This window comes from Petromyzon marinus, chromosome 41 (assembly GCF_048934315.1).
Source record: "Petromyzon marinus isolate PM22_M1 ecotype Great Lakes invasive population chromosome 41, UKy_Petmar_22M1.pri1.0, whole genome shotgun sequence".
NCBI lineage: Eukaryota > Metazoa > Chordata > Hyperoartia > Petromyzontiformes > Petromyzontidae > Petromyzon > Petromyzon marinus.
In genome coordinates this window covers 6,846,660-6,870,495 of record NC_133707.1, presented here as the reverse complement: position 1 = coordinate 6,870,495, position 23,836 = coordinate 6,846,660, and the positions used below count along the sequence as shown (strand labels likewise).

Sequence of the window (23,836 nt, the reverse complement as noted above, 5' to 3'; positions counted from 1 at the left end):
CAGGTGACGTTTCGGGCAAACGGCCTTCTTCATAGCACACTGCATAACACATCTGCTGGAATCGAGGTACTCGCACATCGTTCAGGATGCATGCGCAGTGTAGAGGCGGGAGGCCCCTTGCCATCTGGAGGGGCTCGCTGCCAGCAGTGGTGTGAATAAGCAACGCACATGGGCTGCACGTTTCTCTTTTACTCTGGACTGGTTTCACCAAGCTGGGCCTCATCAGCGGTCAGGTGCACTAAACTTATGCTGCTGTGCTCACTCTACCCATGTGTGTGTGTGCGTGCGTTCGGCTTCTTTCGCACCGAACGCAGACGACCGCGCAGAACTAAACACGAACGGCAGTAGGAAGATGGAATTTGTGCTGTTCGGCTTTTTGCGTCCTCTGGTCTAACACTGTTTGAGACTAGGCTCGAAAGAAAGCTGCCTCTCTGTTGTGGAGCAATCAGTTTCAAAGAGAATGCATCATGTACTATCAGAGCGTGGTGTCTGTTTGCATGTAAATGTGGTGAATGCAGGCGTGATTCCTTGCGAAAGGTTTCTGTTTGGTGTTTTAACATCTTAACACAGCTGTTTTATTTCCAGAAATGGTGAAACCAATTCTTATATTTTGATACTGGCAAGGGAGGTCCCATGATATGTGAACATTTGTATTAATGCTCCATTGCAACACTGATGGAAGTGGATATTGCGTGAACCATGACTGTTATTCACTTTGCTCTCACTCTCAATACAATATATATAACTCCCATCTGTATTTTTTTTCCCCAGAGGCCAACATTCGCCTCACATCGGGGTGTTTAACACGGATGAGGCTTTCGCGACCAATATTGTTGATATTAAAGGTTTTTGGGTTAGATCGCGTAAGTATGAATGTGTCGTAACCCTCCACCACCCGACACAGCCGGTAAAGGTTGTCACGTAAACAACGCGCCAATTAGTTACTACTTCAGCCCACCGGTGTGTTGGAGAGTAAATCCACAACATTTACAATTTGAATAGAACGTTTCGCTGGTGATTACATCCAGCATCATCGGGCGATTTGCCAGAATAGGGAAGACATCCACCTGCTTCCGGTCTTAAATAGAGCAGCAGGATGACGTCATCACTGAACCCATCAGGTGCAGAGATCAGAGTCGGAGGAGGGGAGGGGGGTTATTGTAATTATATAATAGATTAGTAATCAGTCAATTAGCATGTGTTTATAAGGAATGCAGTTGTAAAAGGTATTACTTAATGACTTACAGGCTCCACTAAGCCTGTAGCTGTAAGGAGCGGTTAAAATTATTTGCATTTCTCTCAATTTCAATGGATTCTCGAATTAGTCTCGGCCAGTAATAATTCGTGTTACACAGCACTTCAACGTTATCAAAATCAATTGAGTGTCCTGGCAAGCATGTTCTGCAACTGCCGACAGTTGTGTTTGAGAGTATTTAATATTTCTTTGGTGTTCTTTTAGTCTCGCGCTAATGTTCCGGGAAGTCCCGTATGTCCAATATAGCGTCTGCCACATAAGCAATTAATCCGATACATACCTTCTGTTGATAACTTAGGCGATCCATCTTTAGTACAATATACTAGTTTTTGAATGTTGTGTACCGTGCCAAATCTTACTCTAATTTTTTTTATAGCTTATTTTTTAGTTACTCCCGAAATATTTGGTATTTTGATTGTATTAATAACCTGATCGCTTTCAGCAGTATTGCTGTTCGATCTTGGTTTGGCAAGTAGCACCTATGAAGGCCGGCACGGTACAGGAAGGGATGGATGACCAGCTTCACGCCCGGCAACCTGTCTCACCAGCGGCGATATTGACACACCACACCAGGTATTGATTTGAGGCCGAGTCGACCCAGGCGAGGCACAGGACCAGTTCAGATAATCATCACCGGTGTTTGCCGCGAGTGCGGAGCGTAGCGCAAACCCGCTGCGCCACCTTGGCACAACAACCACCGCCATTCGCCACGAAGTGGCGGTGACGTCACAACGACGCTTGTGCCAGGCCATGTGCACCTTGAGGCCACGTGAAGTGTCGAACGCCCGCCGGCAGGAGGTCACGGGGCAGACCCAGCAGGTGCCACGGGTCGACTGACTGAGATGACCGAGATGACTGGCTGATGCACCACCTGTGCCCCCTACTGTGCCAACCTGCTGTGCTTTAGCCACCTTGGCACGCGCACACACGCGCGCGGTGCTGAGTGAGCAGAGTACGCGGGGCAACCAAGGGATGAGTTCATTTCTGGCTTTATTGAAACCAATACGCATGTAACATAGCAAACACGCAGCGGGCGTCAATGCCGGCCGAGGCTCTTTGGCCACCGCAATCCATTTTCGCTGGCGGGCCAGAGGAGTGCCCAGTTTTTGTGAGTAAATCGACGGCGCCGTGAATTTCTCGCCAAATATTTTCCGGACCGCCGGCAGACGGGAGTAGGTCGGCACAAGAACCGGTCGCAGCCGCAGCCATAGCGAGAGGCGTAATACTGGACGTGGTGCGCCGGGTCCGGGGAATATATTTCTGGAATGCCATTCCGGGCAGAGCCAGCTGAAAGGGAAACCCTGCTCACGACCGACGAGCGAGAATAAAAGTGAATTTCTTGATGGCTGTGCCTGCGATGGTGCTCGTATTCCATAAGGCGCGCCAACTTCGAATTGGACGCTAAAAAACCACAAAACCTTGCAAGCTCGATAATAATTCTTCGTTGTTGATTTTTTTTTGCTTCGTTAAAGATCACTCGCTCGCTACGAATGGGAGAAAGGACAAATAAGAAACGCGTCTTGACGTCAGGCCGTTCTCTGCACGTTCGCGATTGCTGCCGACGTGCGTCGATACGCAAACGAAGCGGTGTCCGGATAAGAGAATCTCGCCGCAAGTGCCGTGCCAACGTGAAATGCAACGCGCGGAAAAACTCTTTGGCTCTCCCAAGCGGTGTTTCTTCATTGCAAGGCCCGCGGGTCACTGGTGGCCTCTCGTGGCCCTTTAGTGCGGTCCCTGACAATTCACAAATGTTGAGAACACCCCCCCCCCCCCACATCATCATCATCGTGCTGCTGTCAAACCCGCAATGGTTTCAGATGTGTGGCGGCCCTCGCAGTGATGATGTCTTATCGGCCAAAGTGCCCTCCCCCCTGCCTCCCCAATCTGAAAATTAGTGAAGAACGCTGGGCTCGAGTAAGGCTCGATTGTGTTTTTTTTTTTCCATCAGAGAGGGTTTCATCGGCAATGGATCAGACCGATGCCATCCTCAACGCTGCTGGGCGCAGTACGGAAGAGACTACAATATATATATAAAAAAAACAAAAAAATAAACCCCGCTATAGAGCAACAAGAGCAGTATAAATAGGTACTACCGCAGTTAACTGACTGGCAGGTTGTGTCTGGTGGGGTAAAGTGTGGATACTGCCACCTCCTCCCGAGATGCTTGTCTAGCGTGGAGGAGTAGGCCAAATACACCCCTCCCCCCCCTCTCACTGGAGCTCACTCTAGAGGACGTAATTCTGGCACAGCGTACAATCGCAAGGGGCTGTACCATGAACCTTGACACCAACAAACGCTCGCGGGCGTAATAGCCACGTGCCACGAGAACGTTGGCAATGCGAAGGCTTTTCACCAACTCTAAACTCGTGTGCTTCAAAAAGAAATATCTTTAAGGTAGTTAAGCCACGGCAACATTTACTCCCGAGTGAGAAGCTTCCGCAGGCTGCGTCTGTGACTGTCTGTGACAGTCTGTGACTATGCCTGTGGAACAAAAACTGTCTGTGACTATGTCTGTGACTATGTCCGTGGAACACAGACTGTGACGATGTCTGTGACGATGTCTGTGACTATGTCCGTGGAACACAGACTGTGACGATGTCTGTGACTATGTCTGTGACTATGTTCGTGGAACACAGACTGTGACGATGTCTGTGACTATGTCTGTGACTATGTCCGTGGAACACAGACTGTGACGATGTCTGTGACGATGTCTGTGACTATGTCCGTGGAACACAGACTGTGACGATGTCTGTGACGATGTCTGTGACTATGTCCGTGGAACACAGACTGTGACGATGTCTGTGACGATGTCTGTGACTATGTCCGTGGAACACAGACTGTGACGATGTCTGTGACGATGTCTGTGACTATGTCCGTGGAACACAGACTGTGACGATGTCTGTGACTATGTCCGTGGAACACAGACTGTGACGATGTCTGCGACTATGTCCGTGGAACACAGACTGTGACGATGTCTGTGACTATGTCTGTGGAACACAGACTGTGACGATGTCTGTGACTATGTCCGTGGAACACAGACTGTGACGATGTCTGTGACTATGTCCGTGGAACACAGACTGTGACGATGTCTGTGACTATGTCTGTGGAACACAGCTGTTGCCCTCCGTCATAGGCTTGCGCGAGTGAGAATGGTTCGAATAGCCAAAAACTAACTTACAATTAGATTTTTTTATTTAGACGTAAGCCCTGGTTTAAGGAATCTATCGTTGCTTCGGAAATCCAACACGGCACCAACACACCCCCACAATTCCCGAACTCTGCACAAAATTTTGGCAGAACTCCGACACAAACCCCATGGCCAATTCGCACATTCAGAGTCTAAATTAAGCAGAGAAAAATCTTTTTTTTAAAGTACTGCCGTTTATATATATTTTTTATTTTACCCCCCCCCCCTCCCTCCCTTGAAGCCAGATCTTCAGACCGAGACGAAGAGAAAGAAAATAGGAAAAAAAACCCCGGTGAGTGACGTCTTTCTCAAAATCTCGTCAATAAATGCCCCGCAAAAACAAAAAAAGCAAGAATTCTTACAAAGATGGGCCCGTTTTGAGACCTGAACCAAAATCAAATTATGAATATTAATAATAAAAATCCACTCGATGAAAAGTCTCTTCTGCATTCCTTAACTCGACTGGCTCATCGATTAGTCGTACAATCCACCGCTCGCCGTCACGCCCTTCACACCACGCGGCCACGGCAGAAGGAAAATTAAATTTAAAGGAAACCGACAAGGGGACAGAGGAGAGAGAATGGAAGAAGCGGAACAAAAAAAACACCACCACCAACCCCAAGCCAAACCATTAACAATAAAAATACAGTCCACGGTATCCAGTAACGCCGTGTTCGAATATTACTTTTTTTGCAACGCTATACGGAACTCACGCCATGTGAGCGTGCGGTCTATAAAGAATCACGGGATGGATAGGGGGGGAGTGGGGGAAAATCTTCATCGATAATAAAAAAAAATAACAGCAGCAAACGTAAAAAGCCGAGCGGAGGTGACCAAACAAACAAAAAAACATCTCCCGAGGGGAAGATGAAGCGAGCCCCTAGCGGCGGCGCGTTCAGCCGTGCCTCCGTTCGTCGCGACGAGCGACCCCGAAGGAGCTTCCCCGCGTATGGGAGGAAGTGTGGGGGGGGGGGGTTGAAGGTCACGTCGGAGCCCCCCCCCCCCCGTCCCTCAACCAAACGGCGGTACGTGGTCACAACGATGAAGCGCGTCCCGTAGAGGGCCGCTCAGCGCGAGCGCCGCCCAAGGGCCCGCGCGTAGTAGGGAAACGTTTGAGTCTAAAACGCGACGGTCACCCTGTTGAATGGTCTCACTTTCTCGTGTTTCCATGCACTGGCTCAGCTCGCTTCTCAGCACCCACCGTGCAATTTCCTAACTTTCCGCACGTTCTTTTTCTCCACCTTTGGGCGCCAGTTTCTTAGTGATAGTTCAAATCGAAGGTTACGTGAATCTCTGCGCTGGTATAACGTGCACCCCGAGCGGGCGAGGTTTGAACGCCGTGTGACAAGATGTAATAATACCGAAATGAAAACAAAAAAAAACTGGTTCAGAAAACTCTCATGAGCTCATCCTTCAAACATCTGGCACCAATACCAAGCCCCCTCTCCACAGCCAACATTGTCATATCGCTATCAACGACCACTTTTCAAAAATCTCCGACCATGAATCTAAACAAAGAAGCAGGAGCAGCAGCAAAAAAATAATAATATCCAGCGCCAAATCGAATGCCTCCTAACGCACCTCGGCGTTCACTCCACTCGAGCCGATAATGGCGACGAGCAAACATTAATGAATCGCTGTCGTTCGCACGCAGCAAGCAAAGCAAAAAAACGTTTGGGGGGGGGAAAACCCAGAGCGAGAAGGAAAAGCTTTCAAGCGTTCGTGGTGGCGGTGGAGCAGGAGGAGGAGGAGGAATCCACGTGACCCTTTATTCCGACTCAGCAGACGTGTCGTCGGACGACGAGGAGGCCGTTCTGCGAAGAGCAGCTCGGCCCACAATCACGGGTTAACCCCTCCCCCCAACCTCCCCCCCCCCCCCACCTCCCCACCACGGGCCATGGGGGTCGTGGCCACGAGGGTCACAAAGGTTACAGGACACGACCGGTCGTCTCCCCGAGGACGGAGTGTCGTCGTCGTCGTCGTCCCCCCCGGTGGCGGCCTCTTCCTCGCCAGGTCCAACGTTCCGCTCCGCGCATCGTGGAGCGAGCCGGGTCGTCGTCAAGCAGCCGGATGATTCGTGCTGTCACTCCACGCGGAGGAATATAAACGGTGCCCCTCCCCCCCCAACCCACCCCGGTGAGACAACGTCGGCACGACGGACGGCACGGGGCGAGGCCGCGGAAACGAGACCTCGGCAGTAATTCTCTCTCCACTCGCTCTCTCAGTGCTGCCCTGTTACCTTCCCCATCCAAAACTGCCTCCTCCACCCCCCCCCCCCACTCCTACAGCTGCTACCCCTAAGAAGCCCGCTCCCCCTGCCCTCAGCTCCTGCCCCCCCCCCCTCCACCAAAACCCAGCCATCGTGCTTCCCGCGGGAAGGGCGGGCGGGCCGCGCGTCGCTCAGATGTTGATGGAGTTGGCGTGCTTCTTGCAGAGGGGCTTATTCTTCTTGGAGTAAAAGGGTTGCCCTTCCAGGTTCACCTGGCACACCTGCAGGGCGGGTGGTGGAGGAGAGGAGACAAGAGAGCGAGGGACGGGTGGAGGCGGGCGAGCGTTGGAGAGCGCTGCGGACGGACAGCCCATCTACGGCAAGCATGTGACGATGCGTCGATTCATCGGGTAAAACATCGATTATGCCCGCGATACGTATGTTGAACTTCTTTAGCGCCGTACGTAGCCAACCGTGCTAATCGTGTTATAACCAATTGGTCGCTTTAAACAAATTGCATCTGCTTTCGGCTGCTGCAGATGCATTGCCAGCCAAGGGCAGTGCAACATAATCCATTGCCCTGTTGTTTTGTCTCGTTCTTCTATATACATGGCTCTTGTCAGTGTTGTTTCTCTCGTGTCTTCTGTAACAACGCCACTATTACATGACATTTACACCTTATGCGACACCTTTGCTCACACTAGATGATCTTCGCGTGCGTTATAGTGCTTTGAGCGTTAAGGTCGGACGGAAGGATAGACGGACACATGGACAGACTGACGAGAGACAGACGAACGACACAAAGACGGATTAATCAATGGACGAATGGACAGACAAGAAAGACGGACGGACATATGGATGGATGGACAATTGCGCAGATTTACGAGCTGACACACACGCGAAAGCACACAGACACGGAGGGGATGCACGGATGGACGGACGAACAGAAAGCTAGACCGACTTACAGATGGACGGACAGAAAGACGGACAGGTTGATGGGACAGACATAAAGACGGACGGACGTGGCCAACACGCGAACGCGCTCGGTTTCGTGTTGGGGGGGGGGGGGGGGGGAGCGAGCTCAGGAGGGGCCCACACGTACGGTGCACACGAAGCACGTGTCATGCCACGTGTGGCCCAGGGCCTCCACGTAGCGGTCGCCGGCCTCCACGGGGAAGTCGCAGCCCTCGCACTTGGTGCTGAACAGCCTGAAGAAGTCTGCACGTCGCGAGGGGAGGAGGAGGACGGGGGACACGCGCACGCTCGTAACCTACGACAACGCCGGTGAGGATCGCCGTTGCGAAACACAACCGCAGGAAGTCCAACGGCCGGCGGGTGCCAAACAACCAGAGGCCCAAGCAAGGGAATTGCAGTGCTGCGGCACTGCTACCTTCTTCATCGTACCAATACTGCTACTACTACTACGTACTGACTGGCTGCTGGCTGGGCTCCTCTGAACCCCAACGACTCTGCTACGCAAGTGGGAGTGGCTAACGATCAAGTGAGAGTGGCTATGCAACAGTGAGTGTGGCTAGCGATCGAGTGGGCGTGGCTACGTAACAGTGGGCGTGGCTATCCATCGAGTGGGCGTGGATACGCAACAGTGGGTGTGGCTAGCGATCGAGTGGGCGTGGCTACGCTACAGTGGGAGTGGCTAGCGATCGAGTGGTCGTCACCATGCAAGTGGGTGTGGCTAGCCATCGAGTGGGCGTGGCTACGCAACAGTGGGAGTGGCTAGCCATCAAGTGGGTGTAACCTATAGGCCTGTCCAGCGACTGGGGTGGGTGGGGCGAGTACCCTTCTCGCAGTAGGGATCTCCATCCTCCATGTGGAAGACGCCTTGGCCGATGGGCTGGCTGCAGCACGCGCACACGAAGCAGTTGGAGTGCCAGGCCTGCTTGAGTGCGTACGTGATCTCCTGTAGCCACAAGCGCAGCATAGGCAATCGATACATGTAGAAACGCCGGCGAATGGAGCATCAACAAGATAGGACCGCAGAGCTTGGGCAAACTATAGGAGCTAGTTTCGGGATGCCTTCCTGCTCGTTTGTGGCTTCCAGTGCCTCTGCATCATTCTCTCGAGTAAACGAGAACTGTGCGCGTCACAGATAATGAATTAAACAACAAACATTGTAACGGACTGCGTTGGCAAGTCACCTCGTATCAACCTGTCGATTCGCCGATTACAATTGAGCCATGAAGTAATTCACGCTTCGCTTCTCAGCGATTTGTAGAATTGTCACGATTTGGGGCGGGCGGGTGGGAGGGGGGGGGGTGTCACGATTCAAAAGGAGAATTTTTCATTTCATCTTCAGAATCACGAATTCAACTCGGGGCCTACAGGTGTCCCACAGTCCGCGTGCTCGGATTAAAACGGGGATGGTGACCTCAGAGGTCAGGGGTCATGGAGCCGGCACCGCCGAAATAATTCGTTTGCTTCATGGCGCGTCGGGGGCGAAGGAGCCGTCGCGCCTAACGCGTGACCTCTTGCGGCAGCGTTCGCGTGGACCGCACACCGGCGTCTCGACTGATTTGTTTGATCCACGGGTCACGAAGGGGGGGGGGTGATCAAGGGGGGGGGGTGACAATGGTGGGGGAGGGGGGGGCATTCCTTTGAGGGTCGCAGTTCTCCATTCGAATGGCAACCGTCAACTGAAGTGAGCGCAATTTGCCGACATCCTGGGTTCGAATCGCGGCATTTTTAAACCGGGATCTCGAGTTGACGGTCACCCGCCAGGTCACCGATGACTTTTTGGTTCCGCACCGAATTTGGGAAAAGCGTCCGTCCGTCACGTGACGAACGTCGCTCTCGTATATGCGGAGCGTGCGGGGAAAGTGCTGCCCTCTGGAGGTCACTCGAAGGGAACTCAGAACTAGCTCCGCATGAACCGCTTCTGCGGGCCGTTTCTACAACACGGAGTGGTTGCACCGTCTCTGCGAGGGATCCGGGCGGATACTTCGTCTCGCTCAAGAGACGGCGGACCGCTCAAACACGATAACATTGGGGGGAGGGGGAGGAGGGGCGGGGGAGGGGCGGGGGAGGGAGGGAAATGACACAAACTCTCGATCGCGAGTACGGCATCGGTCACACGGGCCCACGAAACTTTATACACGGAGCGGCACGAGCCACGGCAAGCGGGCCGGCCGCCAGACGGGCACACAGCACTACCTGTCACGGCGACGCCTTGACGGCACGCGCACCACACAGAGGCGCTCTCACACGCTCACACGCACACACGCGCTCACACACACACACACACGCTCACACGCACACACACACGCTCACACGCACACACACACGCTCACACACACACACGATCACACGCTCACACGCTCACACGCTCACACACACGCTCACACACACCTCACACAGACACGCGCACGTGGATTTATCGCACGCTCACGTGCGCCTGGGTTACGTACACGCGCATTAGGCACGCACGCACGCACACACGCACGCACACACGCACACACGCACACACGCACACACACACACACGCACACACGCACGCACGCGGGGCAGAGTCCTGGTGGAGCAGTGGTACGCCGCACGACTGCGCTACGAACCTGGCGACCTGAGTTCGACTGGCCGGCAATGGCAAACATCGTGTCTGAACCGGCCCTGGGCTTCATCAACCCGCAGTGAACCGGTTGTCAGCCTGCACCACGCCTGACGACGTTTGTCTACCCTCGTGCTGCCGATTAGAAACCGCACTAGGTACCCATTTAAGGCCGAGTCACCCTAGGAGCGCTGAAATTTTAATGCCGCGCTAGGTACTTATTCAAGACCAACTTGCCAACGCTCCCCACGTACCCCCCCCCCCCCCTCCGCCACCCCTCTTACACACACAGACAAATATACCCCATAAACTGTTGGGGAGAGTGTTCTTAGCGGGCGCCTCTATTAAGGCCAGCACGGCACACGGGGGTACGTGTTTTGGCCCTGCACCACGCCCCTGCCGCCTTTGTCTTCCCGGTGCCGATATCCAGAACCGGTCCAGATATTCGACGCCGGCGTTGTCCGTGAGCGGGAATCGAGCTGGGGTCGCCGCCGGGTTTTCGCAGCGCAGTGCGCACTAATCACTACGCCACCGCTCCCTGCATCGTTGCGCACTGACGGGCATTCGGACACAAGGCCGCGCTCACACCACCTGAAACGGCTGCGGTCAGCTCTGGGAGCTGCCCTCGCCGGATTCAATTTCTGCAGCGCTCTACGACTCTGGTCGCCGGTGATCTCCGGCGAGCGAGCGATGTAATCGCCCCGCTTTTCAGGATCACATCTGCAACTCGTTTTCCAGAGAAAGACCCGGCTTGGAACGGCAATAGAGGGGCGACTGTTTGCGCCGAAGGGCGGGCGCGGTGCGACTTGGCCAACTCGTGCCCGTAGGTGCGCAAATGCACACGCGCGAGCACACGCACGCGCACACACACACATATATATGTACATACACGCAAAGACAAAGATCCCCCCCGTATAGCCTCAGCAGACTGTTGGGGTAAAGTGCTGTTAGCGAGTAGCACCTATGAAGGCCGGCACGGCGCACGAGGGGTGGTGTGGGTGGCCAGCACCGCGCCCGGCCGCCTTCGTCTCCCGAGTGGCGATGTTAACGCATCGCATCAGGTACTCATTTGAGAAATGAGTCGACCTCGGCGAGGCCCAGGATCAGGATCGGTTCAGATAATCGTCACCAGTGTTGGTGGCTGTAAGTGGGAATTAAACTCGCGTGGTTGGGTTCGTAGCGCGAACCGCTTCGCTCCCGCTTCCCCCAGACACTCACACAAACGTTCACCGATACACACAGCAGCAACATCAGAGATCCTGCCATGTGGACGATAACAAATTGTTGGGAGTATGTTCCGTTAGCGAGCGCCTCTTAAGGCCGCCCACCACCGCGCACGTCAAGTGGCGGTGACGGGTAGGCGGTGCGAGTTTGATTTCTGGCCATGGTGCACATTGGCGGGCGATCGATAATCGCTCCTCGCCTTCACTCGTTTACCCACTCGCATCGACCATGGATAAGTAAAATAAAAAGTGCGCACGTCGTATGTAATTGGTTCATATTTAGGATCACAAAGCTTGGGCAACTGCTGGTCGTGCCAGTTCTGGCAGTCTTCCACGCCCGTCTGAATCTAAGGAAATCTGTGTGGGTTACAAACGCGTAACTTTTTAACCTCTTAACTTTCAGACTCAATCATCACACCCCCCCAATGTATACACACACACACACAAACTCCCACAGCCGACGATGCATATTGCAGCTTCTCACAAACAGCATCGTTGTTATTTGTCACCAACACTGCCCGATTCTTCGTCGAACCGCGCCTAAACGACCACGCCGCTGCCAAAACCCGCTCGTTTTCGGCGTGGTTGCCACTCGCAGCTTTTCCCAGGACACCTCGTTCTTTTCTTTTTGTCGTTTTTCCTTTTTTCTCCGACAGTTCTCAGAATCTCTGCAAATCCGGCGCTGGCGTCGCCGCGATCGCGGGGACAAGCGGGACACCCCCCCCCCCCCCGCCCCCCCGGCATTGACGCCGTCCACTTCGGAGTTGTGACGGGCCCCGACATTGATTCTGTCGGGCCGAGCAGCGCCGCCCGGCTTTGATCCGGTTACGCTCGGGAATTTGTACATCAATCATCGGCGGGCGGGTCGGGTTTCGCGCTCGGCCAGCGCCATTTAAAGCCCGCGGGCTCGCGCGGACAACGCAACCCCGGGCCTTTCATCGCGCAGCGGCTCGTGAAGAAGGCGGCGAGAGAGCGGAGAAAGGAGCGAGAGAGATGAGAAGGAGCGAGCTGGGTTGTTGTGAGCGCGCGTCGCGTTATTGTGGCCGCAGCCATTGGCGGGCCAATCATCAAAAACATCAACTCATGACATACCGACGTTTGCAACATTTTTTGTATCCACATTATGAATTATCTCAGACGAGCGGAGTTTTAGTGAAGTCGTAGTCTGCGAGTCTAATTTAGTCATTGTGCGTGTGTGCGCGTTGAACTTCTTTCGCACCGTACGTAGCCAACCGTGCTAATCGGAGGTGCGGTGTGTGTGTGTGTGCGTGCGCCGGAGTTAATTTCGTCGGCGTTTATTTTTTTATTGAAGTCGGTTTCAGCCGAAGGCGAGTGGAGTTTTAGTCAAGTTGTACTCTCTTCATTAAACTTCGTCATTACCCAGCGATGTCCCCTAACGGCACCCCCACAGCCGATGGTCTGCGGCTGTGGCCGTCTTTGTAACGGAGCTCAGAAGGGGGAGCCCCTCACCGAGTCCGGCTCCGAGTCGAGTCGACTACAGAAGTCGAACATCGAAGTCACACGCCCAGCTACGAAACGTCGGCCCGAAGGGGCGCGCGATTTACGTGCACAAAGACAAAGATCCCCGCGTATAGCCTCGGCAGACTCTTGGGGCAAGTGCCGTTAGCGAGCACCTACGGAGGCCGGTACGGCACACGACGGGGTGGGTGGCCAGCAACACGCCCGGCCGCCTTTGTCTCCCGAGTGGCGATGTTTTTACGCACCGCACCAAGGTACTCATTTGAGGTCGAGTCGACCTACGGGAGGCCCTGCACCGATTCAGATGATCGTCACTGGCGTTGGGCCCGTGAGCACGAATTGAACTCGGGTCGCCAGACTCGTAGCGTAGCTCTCGCTAACCGCAGCACTGCCGCCCCAATTCGTCCACAGATCCCTCACTAACAGACTGTGGGAGCAAGCGCTGTTAGCGAGCACCTATTGAGGCTGGCGCAGCGCGCAGGCGAGGGTCGTGTGGCCAGCATCACACTCGGCCACCTCTGTCTCCCCCCAGTGCTGATATTTACACACCGCAGCAGGTGCTTCATTGGTGACTCACTCAAACAAGGTGGGAGGGCCCAGGGCCGGTTCACATATTCGCCGCTGCGCGTAGTGGCCGGGAATTGAACTCGGGTCGCCGGGTTCGTAGCGCGGCGCACTTAACCACTAGACCACCACTCCACCCACGACGACGACGACACGCATACACGCAGGTGCCGGCAGACATGGAACCAACGGAGCCAACATTGGTTCCGAAGGTTCCGGCCAACATGCCAACCGCCGGTGGCCCGAACCAGCACCGCACGTTTAGCCGGGATAGAGCAACAAAGACAACAACTGGCGCTTGACAATGACCGATTGACGGAATAAAAACAATGTCGAAAAAATGTTAATAAAACACACACACAGTGCAAGGGGGGGGTGGGGGGGGGGCGGGTGGTTAGGGGAGCAGGGGGCGGCAGAAGTTGTGGGAGGTGCGGGCGGGGGAAGCGGGAGGGGAGGTTCTAAAACCATCGCACGCGCAGAGAGAAGCCGACGAAATGAGGAATGAAGGAGGGGTGCGATTGACCCACCCCGACGATCTTCTGGCTGCACTTGCCACACGGGGGTGCAAAGAACATTCCGTAGCAGCCCTGGCAGTACACCTTGCCCGCCTCCACCACGAAGCCCGTGTCGGCCAGGCACGAGTTGCAATGGCAGCAGTTAAAGTGATCCTTGTGCCACGATCGGCCCAGTGCAACTATAAACGGGCCTCTGTGAGAGAGCGGGATGGGGGAGCGGCGGAGGGGGGAGGGGGGGTACGTGTGTGTGCGTGCGTGTGCATGCGGGCGTTTGCATATGTGCTCACGTGCGTGAATGTGTGCGTGTGTGCGTGCGTTTGAACGTGTGTCCGTGCGTCCACGCGTGTGCGAGCGTTCGTTTGCGAGTACGGTGGCGAGCGCGTGACGGCAGCGGGTTTTGCGTGCGTGAGTGCAAGACATGTGTTTGTGGTTTTAATGCGCAAGTGCGATCATGTTGGGAGAGCACGTGTATGCCACAGAGAGGGAGGGAGGGAGGGGAATGGGAGACAGACGTAAAAACATTTTTTCATCACGGTCGCGGTACAGGATAACCTTTCATCATTAACCATATTTGTAAAATACGAGTCGCTTTAAATCAACACTTAATTATCAGCAGACTGAAAACCACGCGCGCGGACCACACCGCACCGTGGCCGCTCCGTGTGTTCTTTGGAAGCCGAGCGCTTCGGAGTTATTTCGCCGTTCGTTGTGTCCAAATGGGGGGGGGGGGAGAGGGGGCTCTGTTAAATATATTTAATCCAGGCGCCCCCTCCTCCGCCCCACCCCGCCGGTACTCCCGAGGGTTTAAAAATGAAACGAGGCGTTTACTCCCGGCGGCGGCGGCGGCAGCGGCCGCAACGGGCGGCCCGCGACTCGCAGGCACGGAAACCGTGAGCTCAGGGGCCACGTTCCGGTTTTTTTTTTGTTGTATCCGTGAACAGAAAAAAAATACCCCTCCTAAACTATAATAGTCCCGAGAGGGGCTGTGTGGTAGGCGCTGCCGAGCCCCCAGCAGGGAAATGAACGTCTATACCCCCCCCGCTCCACCTCCCTTCTCCTTGGGTTTTCCCAACTCGCCGGAGCTCTCCGCTCAGTTCCCACCACTCACTGGCAGGCCCATCGCCCCCCCCCCCCCGCGCCCCTAACCACCGCACCGGCCCCCCCACCACGCCCCCCCCCCCCCCCACCATCATCCACTCCGAAAGAACAAAATAACCCCCCCCCCCTTGACTTTTCATTCGTTTTGTCCCCCTGCCCAAACTTTTCTGCATATTTTCCAGCTTCATTTGATTTTTTTCACATACATCGTTACAATCATTGACATCCGCGAACACTGGGAGCATTGCGTTCTCACAGACAAAAACATTGCACGTCTCTCTGCGCGTCGACAGGGCCACAGGCAAAAGATTTAAAACCCGCCGCGGATCATGGGAAAACGCCCAGAATTTCTTGCGGGACGTCAACGGGGGGCGCAACGCAGACACTCGCTGGCCGTGCGAGTGTCGCCGCGTGGGGTTATTTTCTGTTCAATTTGATATTAACCATTTTGCAGTCGTTTCTCAATACACTCGCTGGACCAAGTCCACGCCGCGTGAGTCGTGCGGGCTGCTTGACCATACTTCACCATGCCGGTCAGCGCAGGTCTAGGTGGAGGGAAGTCGTGGCCAGGAATCCAACTCTAATCCCAGGCCACCGTCAATGACGAGTCGCAGTCCGTTCAGTTAACGCAGTCACTGTCCAGCGATGCGCCCGGCACCCTGACGCCACTATTGACCGTCTCGGGGCTGTGGCCGTCCGTGTACCGGAGCTGCTTGGCTCGATGGGTGCCTCACTGACTGCAATACTAACTCCGATTCCCAGCCACCGTCAGTGATATGGCGCGCAGTATCCTTGTTCACGCATCGCTCGCTGCCGACGTTAGCCGTGGCCAAAACTGTACCTCAGGTCGCTGGGGTTCATTGCGGCGGTGCACTTCATAGGGGCGACGTTAATTTTCCGCTGAAAATTAACGTCCCTCCCACTCGCCATAAAATGCATCGACTGATTCAAGTTGGACTCGCTTTCACCACGATTCATTACCATTTCGTTTTCCCACAGAAGGAGAGAGAATTCTCGTAAACCGCCGACCGTGAGGTTGGGAAGCGGGAGGTGATGGCGGCGGTGGGGGTGGTGGTAACGGTGGTGGGGGGGGGGGGGGGGGGACATCCCAGGCGGCCGTCAAGAGGCCGCGGGAGTCCGATCAGCCGCCGCTGAGCCAAGGCCAAGCGCTGCAGAACAGGGCGAGTTGAGCTCTTGCCAGAGCGGGCTGTAAATATTCCTAATGTCTTCACCGCCTGTCGTCACTGGGGGTCGCCTTCCAATTGTGCTGCCGATGTGCTCTCGGCTCGTCTGCTGCGCGCTTTGGGGCCCTCCCGCGGACGCTGCCGCGGCATCCACAACGGTCGGCGCGCTGGAATCGCGGATCCCCGCCGGGTTCGATTCCATCTCCCCGGTGCGGCAGTTGAAACGATGGGGGGGTGGGGGGGGGGCGAGGGGGCTCCAGAAATCCCACCCCACCTCCCAACGCCGCCGCCCAGCAGCAGTATGAATGGGTAACGCCACAGTAGGAATTGATATACTTTTGCAATTTGCACTTGAATACTCGATGTATTTGCTTTATTAATTACTTACTTATTACAAGTTACTTTCTTACCTTGCCTACACTCTGCACTCCTATTGGTTCGTGTGCCGTTGGTTGTTGTAACTTTCTGACCCCGTGCCCCTACTGGACATCAAAGGGCTTCATAGCTCATCGGATTCCTCCTGCGGTCCAAATAAAGATTCTGATACTGCAAGTCCATCGGAAGGTCGCGCGCGGCGAGGCGAGGTAAAGTGTCGGCACTCCAGCATCTTCCAAGACGCCTGGGCCGGGTGGACGAGTAGGCCAACATGCCCTCCACCAGAGGGGCTCTCTGGAGCGTTTCCCTCCAGTGGGGGGACCTTCCGCCAGCAGCGACGTGAGCCTGCAATCGCGTGGCTGCAGCTTTCATTGCTTTTCACTTCACCCCTCTCTGTAATTTGTGTTGAGTTTGTTGTCTCCCCCGCCACAACCCCCCCCCCCCCCACCGCTCACGGTCGGCTACGTGCGGCGTGAAAGAAATTCAACATACGTACGTAACAAAAGAAAATTGGGCCGACGGTACCGTTTGCAGCAACAGCCGGGACGTGTCTGCGTGAACCGGCGGGGAATGTTTCTCTGCGCTGAACTCGCTGACCGTCGGAATGACTGCGATGACTGCGACGACTGCCACGCTAATTAAAGTTGACCGACTTCCGGGCAACGCTCGTTCGACATCCGATCGATATTGTACGTACGTGCGCGTTTTGAACCTCTTCCGCGCCGTACGTAGCCTAGCTAGCGCTTGTCCGAGGTGTCGCTTTCCTTCGGCCGCCAATGTGCGCTGCGACGCAAGACAGCGATTTAAAAAAAGGAAATCTTCATTCCTTCTCTTTTCGTTTACGCTGGATGGTGTCGTCCAGTCTCATGGGCTCCTTGTCAGGAGGGTGCTGCTGCTGCTGCTGCCACGTTTGGGGAATGCTTGGCGAACTCGACCACAGGGTGCTTTTTGCTTCGCACGGGAAGGAACTGGACGCGTCCAGGAGAAAACCCAACCAGACGAATGCAGGGGGACGATGACGTTGAGAGGTCCGCAGAGATTGGTCAATGAACCCGCTCGCTGTGCTGCTGCGTGGCCACCTTGCAGCTCAGCAGGTTAAGATGGACAGTCACAAATCCCGATGTGACCCACCAACCCTTGCCTCCGAAATCGAAAACAATCGTGGTCAAAATTGACTCTCAAGGTGGGCGGGTGGGAAAGTGCCGCTCCCGACTGTGTGGACCAGAGGTCACTTGGATTGCCTCTCGGAGGCAGCTCCGTGATATCCGGTTCCGCGGGCCCATCTCCAGCACGATGGACTGCACCGCTCTGCTGGGGAGAGCTGGTACTTTTGTCCAGCGATGTGCGACGCCGATAGCACAATGGGAATATAAAAAAGACGTACAATGAAATATTAAACACAAATCTAAACCATCGTGACCTACCCCCAACCCCTCACCCAGCCAAAACAACGTCACGCACAACGTGGGAGGAGGGGGCTGCCATCGATTGCCAAGCACTCGGGATTTCTTCCCATCGCTTGCCCGCCTGCCCGCCCGCCCGCCCGCCCGCCCACTCCCGCTACGTTTCCCCCCTTCCCCCCGTGGCTCCGTGGCCCCCCTTCTCGCTATTCGTCATCGCTCCCCGGGTGACGCGTGAACAATGGCCGTCTGTACTTGCGCACCGCCGCGTAGGGGAGCGGGGGAACACGGCCAAAAGCAAGCGAGAGGAGCCCCCGTCCCCGACGGAGGGCGCTCCGCACGCAACGGACAAATCCGCTTCCCTCTAACATCATCATCATCATCATCCGTGGTCAATCGACTGCTGGATGAAGGTGCCATGGTGGCGAGACGCTAACTCCCTCGCCTGGTATACAGGAGGTCGTGGGTTCGATGCCGACCCTGACTCTTGTATATTTGGAGTTTGCATATTCTCCCCGCGGTCACGCGGATTTTTCTCCGTTTTTTTTTTCCTTTCACATTTAGAAACGTGCGTTTGGAGTATTTGGCTGCTATAAATGTTCACACGATGATAAGCCACCACTTCGGTGAGCTATCGTCTGTGAGAGCCAAGGTCGCTTCAGAAAAAGAGCTACGCAGCTCAGTGGGGGCCTTACCTGGTAAAATAAAAAAAAATACACGTACACAAAAGCCGCACTCTCCCACCCCGGCCCAAGTCAAGAACGCCACCGCTCACGGTCCAGCGGTGTGAGGAATCCACCGAGCGGCCGAGCGTGAACCGAATTCATTGCTCCATCTACCCAGTGGATGTTGCTCTCGGACAGAGTTCGATTTCTTGACCCCCTCACTCTTCTCAACGGACGGAACGACAGCTCGAACTTGCGTTCGTTATCTTGTCGAATCGCACTTTTAGTCTCTCATCGTAAGTCCGAGCATGCATCTCTCCAAGCTTCTTTGCGAATCTTGATCATTTTAAAGTGCATAGATCCAGTGGCTTCCTAATATCGGAAGGAAGAGCGTTCCAGACGGCCGTAGAAGCACGTTAGAAGCGCGCGATGCAGTGACCGTCTTCGTTCGATGGCTGGCCATAAGCTGTTGCGAGGATGACCGGGGTTCACGTGATGGTTTATGCTCCTTGGTGAGATCGGCAAATTAACTCCACTCCAGGCAGCACTTCCGCTATCTCCCTGCCACCGACAGCAGCGCATTAATAACGCCCTGTCTTACTGATCCCAAAGTGGCATAAAGAACCACGTTATTTTGGTTCTATCGGTGCGTGCTTCCTGCTATCACGTATGGTTCAGAAACGCGGTCGTTCACCACGTATTTAGGTCAAATACTGAAAATTGCGAAACTCATTTCTTGAGAACTGCTTTTTTGTGTTTAGTTTGTCGTCCTTCCCCCGCACCTCCGATTAGCACGGTTGGCTACGTACGGTGCAAAAGAAGTTCAACATGCAATACACACATGAGATTTTCAGAAGTAGTGCTGTGGTATCCCTTAATCCTGGAAGCGCTCGATGATCCGAAGGGATGCACGGCTCTGTGACGCCTTTGATTGGATATTCATTTCATGAGTTCACCCCAGAGAGCACAATTGGAATAAATATATTTTACAAAGTCGAATATTACACTCACGTTACATGCAATGGACCGGGCGTGTGAGATTCAGAGTTTTCACACCCATTTACAATTCGGGAATGTAAATAGCATTACACATGCTTGAGGCTATCTCATCTTAAAACTCATACCCGTCCTCTGGTGTCATGCATAATTACTTCGAGACGTCCAAACAGGGGTTTTCACGTGCTACGTATGTAACAAATGTGTGTAAATACGCTTTGTTTTTTTTTTCCGGTAAAGTCACGTAGGTTAAAAAAAAAAACTACAACAATAGATCACACGACGTTTCGATCGCAGCGCGAGCTACTCGTCATCAGGCGAGCGTGCATTCCTGCAGTCACGAAAGCTTCGAATCAAAATGTGTGAAGCTAAGTTTTTCTTCACCCAACGGTGTTTATTTGACCTGTTATGTTGAGTAACAGAACCTTTCTAAAAAAAAAAAAACAGCAGGAGTGCGCCAGCGAGGGTTGGCTTTGTGGGTGATCTGTGCATGGCTTTTAAACGTGCTCGCTGCCCTTAGGAAACACCCACGGCCATCGAGGGGGCGTGACATTCGTGCGACGTTCAGCCCAGACCATGTGCAAGTGCGGTCATTTATCGGGGGCCCTTTTTTTTCCCCGTCATCTTTTCTTCTTCGCAACGTTGGAAATGTCAAACCGAACACGAAAATAAAAAAATAAAGATTTTTTTGAATCGTGAACCAGGCGAGACCTTCAGTTCATGTCAACTTTCCCAGGGTAGGCGAGGGGAAGGAGGCGGAGGGGGGGGGCGTGCGTGGGAGTTTACAAGCGGGGAGGGAACTGTGTACGAAGAAAACACTTCGATGATAATAAAAATACATTAGATTTAGAGATCGTCTTAAATGCGAGATGCATCATCTCTAGACATTGTACAGGAACGACGTGTTACTAACACTAACCTATTTTTAAAACTAAACTCTTGACTTTACGAGGTAAGGCCCACTGAGCTATTTCGCTCTTCCATCAAAAGCGTACCGGATGATGTTGTTGCACTTGTTGCAGAACGGCGCGCGCAGGGCCTCGGGCACGTGCTCGGCCCTCTGCACGAGGAGGCCGCTGCCGGGCGCCCCCCACCCGGCCTGCATGCCGCCGCCGCCGCCGCCGCCGGCCCCACCGCCGCCCGCCGAGCCCACCTTGGCGGCGACGCCCTCCTGGGCGCCTGCCGTGGGGCCCTTGGTCTTGGCCTGGATGCCGAAGCCGGCGGCGGCGACGGCTGGGCCCGCCGCCGCCGCCGCCCCGGAGGAGGAGAGGGGGGGGCGGGCCGAGGCCCCGTTGGGCGTCCACGACAGCCCTGCAGGGAGGGATCCGGCGAAACCGCAGTCGCCGGTTAGGAGTTCGTAGCGCGCACGTCAAAGGCGCACTTCAAGCACGGGCGTAAAACACGTGCGTCAATTCGTTTCACGTGATCGCCCACGCGGAGAGATAGACGGAGGGAGGGGACGGGCGAGACAATGATTCGGAGGCATCGGAAACCCACAGGCGAGCGAGAAGACAATTTTTTTTGTTCCCGAGCTCTGCCGTCCTCCGTTTGGATGCTTGGACATGTTTGTAAACTGGCGAGGGTACCTGTGGGAGGCAACCGGAGTAGCCGGAGAAATTCCTCGGTGGAGAGGGGAGGGGGTCAGACTCAATTCCTGTACAGGTGGATATAACCTACTTGCTGTACTGCAATCGTACCCTGGCAAGCCCTGCCCAGGGGCAGGGAGGGATTTAACACGAATCTGTGTGCGATCTGCCAACCCTCGCCTCCTCCACAGGCGTGGACCTCTTAACGCCCCCGTTTGGGTTAGGAGGCTCGCGATAGCCGTGGCGGGAGTGTCGAGCCAGCACTGCCGAGCAGGCACGGACACGATGATTATTACACTCGTGATGCGACTATCGCACACCACGTGTGGACATCTGTGAAATATCTATTACCGTCGTCAACTCTCGATTATCCGCGGTAATGCCGGGCGGGGATTAGGGAGGTGGGGGCGCATTGACGTCTCGCCCCTCCGATTACGTACGGTTGGCTAATGTTCGGTGCTAAAGGAGTTCAACATACGTGCGCGCATGACGGCGATGTCGCTGGAGCGCCCTACCCGTGGGTCACAAAGCGGCGGGAGACAAGGAAGCCGTCCGAGGCTGCTCGCGTGGACCAAGCACCGGCCCCACGGCACGGACCCGGGGTCTCGTTTCTAAACAACGGCGGCTGTGCTAGCGCGGCAGCACGGTCGTCACGTGGCTTTGAGAAGTCACCTGGCAGGCGGTGGGGGCTGGCCCCCACCCTTACGTGGGGGGGGGGGGGGGCAGGGGCTGGCCCCTCCCCTGACGACGCGATGCCATTCCCAGCTGTGCTGCCAGCAACGAGAATTCCAACGCGGGCAATTCTTCTTCTTCACGTCACGACTCAGATCGCACGACCAGGATGTAACATTAATTATAAATAATATATATATATAAAGCCCAAGCATGGTTGAAATCACTTGACCAGCTGTTAGCCCCATTATGTTACTGATGTAATTTGCAAGAGAGAGCCTGGGTCATTGCTTCATTAACTTTTCTCTTTTTTTAAACGACCAACAATTGCTGCCAGAGTCATGTGGAACGGACGAAGCAATGACCTGCCACCTCCGACAGCCGCTATGATAGTTGGGTGATCGTCCACCTTGCCTGGCAAAAACGATTGCGGTTTTGCAACGCGTGACAAACGTGACGGATTCTCCCCTCTCACTCAACGTGAGCGCGTATCGCGTTTCCTTCCACCCGTGACATCTGCCGAAGATAATTTCACTGCGGGTCAGGGGGAGGAGGGGGGGGCGCATTTCTGACCTCTCGCTCACCAGAACAACCGCCGCTACCACCAAAGACAAAGGGCCCCCGTACAGCCTGAACAGACTGGTTTGGGGCAAGTGCTGTTAGAGAGTAGCACCTATGAAGGCCGGCACGGTACACGAGGGGGGTGGGTGGCGAGCACAACGCCCGACCGCCTTTGTTCACACGCCGCACCAGGTACTCATTTTTGAGTCGACCTAGGGGAGGCCCAGGACCGGTTCAGATAATCGTCACTTCTGTTGGCCGTGAGCAGGAATCGAACTCGGGTCAGCAGGTTACTAGCAGTGCGCTAAAGGCTACACCACTGCTCCCCACCACCACCACCAGCAGCAGCAGCATAGTCATCACAACTAATTAACATCCCCATCATCATCAGTAGCATCATCATTATTACAACCATCACTATCGCCACCAGCAGCTCTATCTTCATCGCAAACGTTATCATCGCGATCGACATCACCACCGCCAGCACTGCCGTCGTTATTACAGCCGTCACCACCACGACCGCCAGCACCATCTTATCACAACCATCATCGACACCACTACCAGTAGCAGAGACAAAGATCCCCCTTGTAGCCTTTAAAGAGACTGTTGGGGCAAGTGCTGTTAGTGAGCATTTAGCCGGGTTGGCAGAGCATACAAGGGGGTGGATAGCTTTTAAAAACAACCGCATGCCGAGGCCATAAGCAAGGTACTCGTTGACAACTGGATGCGTCTTGATTTGAAGCTTTCGTGACTGCAGGAATCCATACTCTTTGGTTCTTTCGGTAAAGTCACTTAGGTAGAACAATAATAGATCACGACGTTTCGATCGCAACACAAGCAATCGTCATCAGGTGGGACAACCACAGCAAGAAAAAAACTACTTAAGCAGGTGGGACATCCACAGCAAGAAAAAAACTACTTAAGCAGTTTTTTTCTTGCTGTGGTTGTCCCACCTGATGACGGTTGCTTGTGTTGCGAACGCAACGCCGTGATCTATTATTTTTTCTACCTACGTGACTTTACCGAGAGAACCAAAGAACTGGATGCGTATAGGAATAGGTTTTACCCTATTAACTGGCACAAAAAAACTGACACCTTTACTCAAGGCATCATGTCTGCAATAACCGCAACACAAGCAGTCAAAATGCAAACAAAAAGACAACTCTGATAATAATATTGGCACTGTCCTTGAATTTGATTGGTCCACACCCGAGACAGCTTTGTTTAGAGCCTAGTCTCCACTGGTGTTGGACCAGAAGACGCCAAAAGGCGTATAACTCAAAAACAGCGCACTATCAGAGTATTGAG

The 23,836-nt window shown here is 54.5% G+C and overlaps 1 protein-coding gene across 7 annotated transcripts in view; it reads right to left on the bottom strand.

Moving 5' to 3' along the window:
- Positions 1 to 2,228: 2,228 nt before the first annotated feature.
- The window catches only part of LOC116951064 (LIM domain-binding protein 3), a 104,413-nt gene continuing 82,805 nt past the window's right edge, over positions 2,229 to 23,836 (bottom strand). For all 7 annotated transcript variants that reach the window (XM_076073292.1, XM_076073289.1, XM_076073287.1 and 4 more), the window contains 5 exons: positions 20,705 to 21,020; positions 14,004 to 14,184; positions 8,449 to 8,569; positions 7,754 to 7,869; positions 2,229 to 6,932 (listed from right to left, as the gene is read on the bottom strand). In XM_076073292.1, the coding sequence (XP_075929407.1) occupies positions 6,843 to 6,932; positions 7,754 to 7,869; positions 8,449 to 8,569; positions 14,004 to 14,184; positions 20,705 to 21,020 (824 nt within the window). In that variant the 3' untranslated portion in view covers positions 2,229 to 6,842. The remainder of the gene's footprint in view (positions 6,933 to 7,753; positions 7,870 to 8,448; positions 8,570 to 14,003; positions 14,185 to 20,704; positions 21,021 to 23,836) is intronic.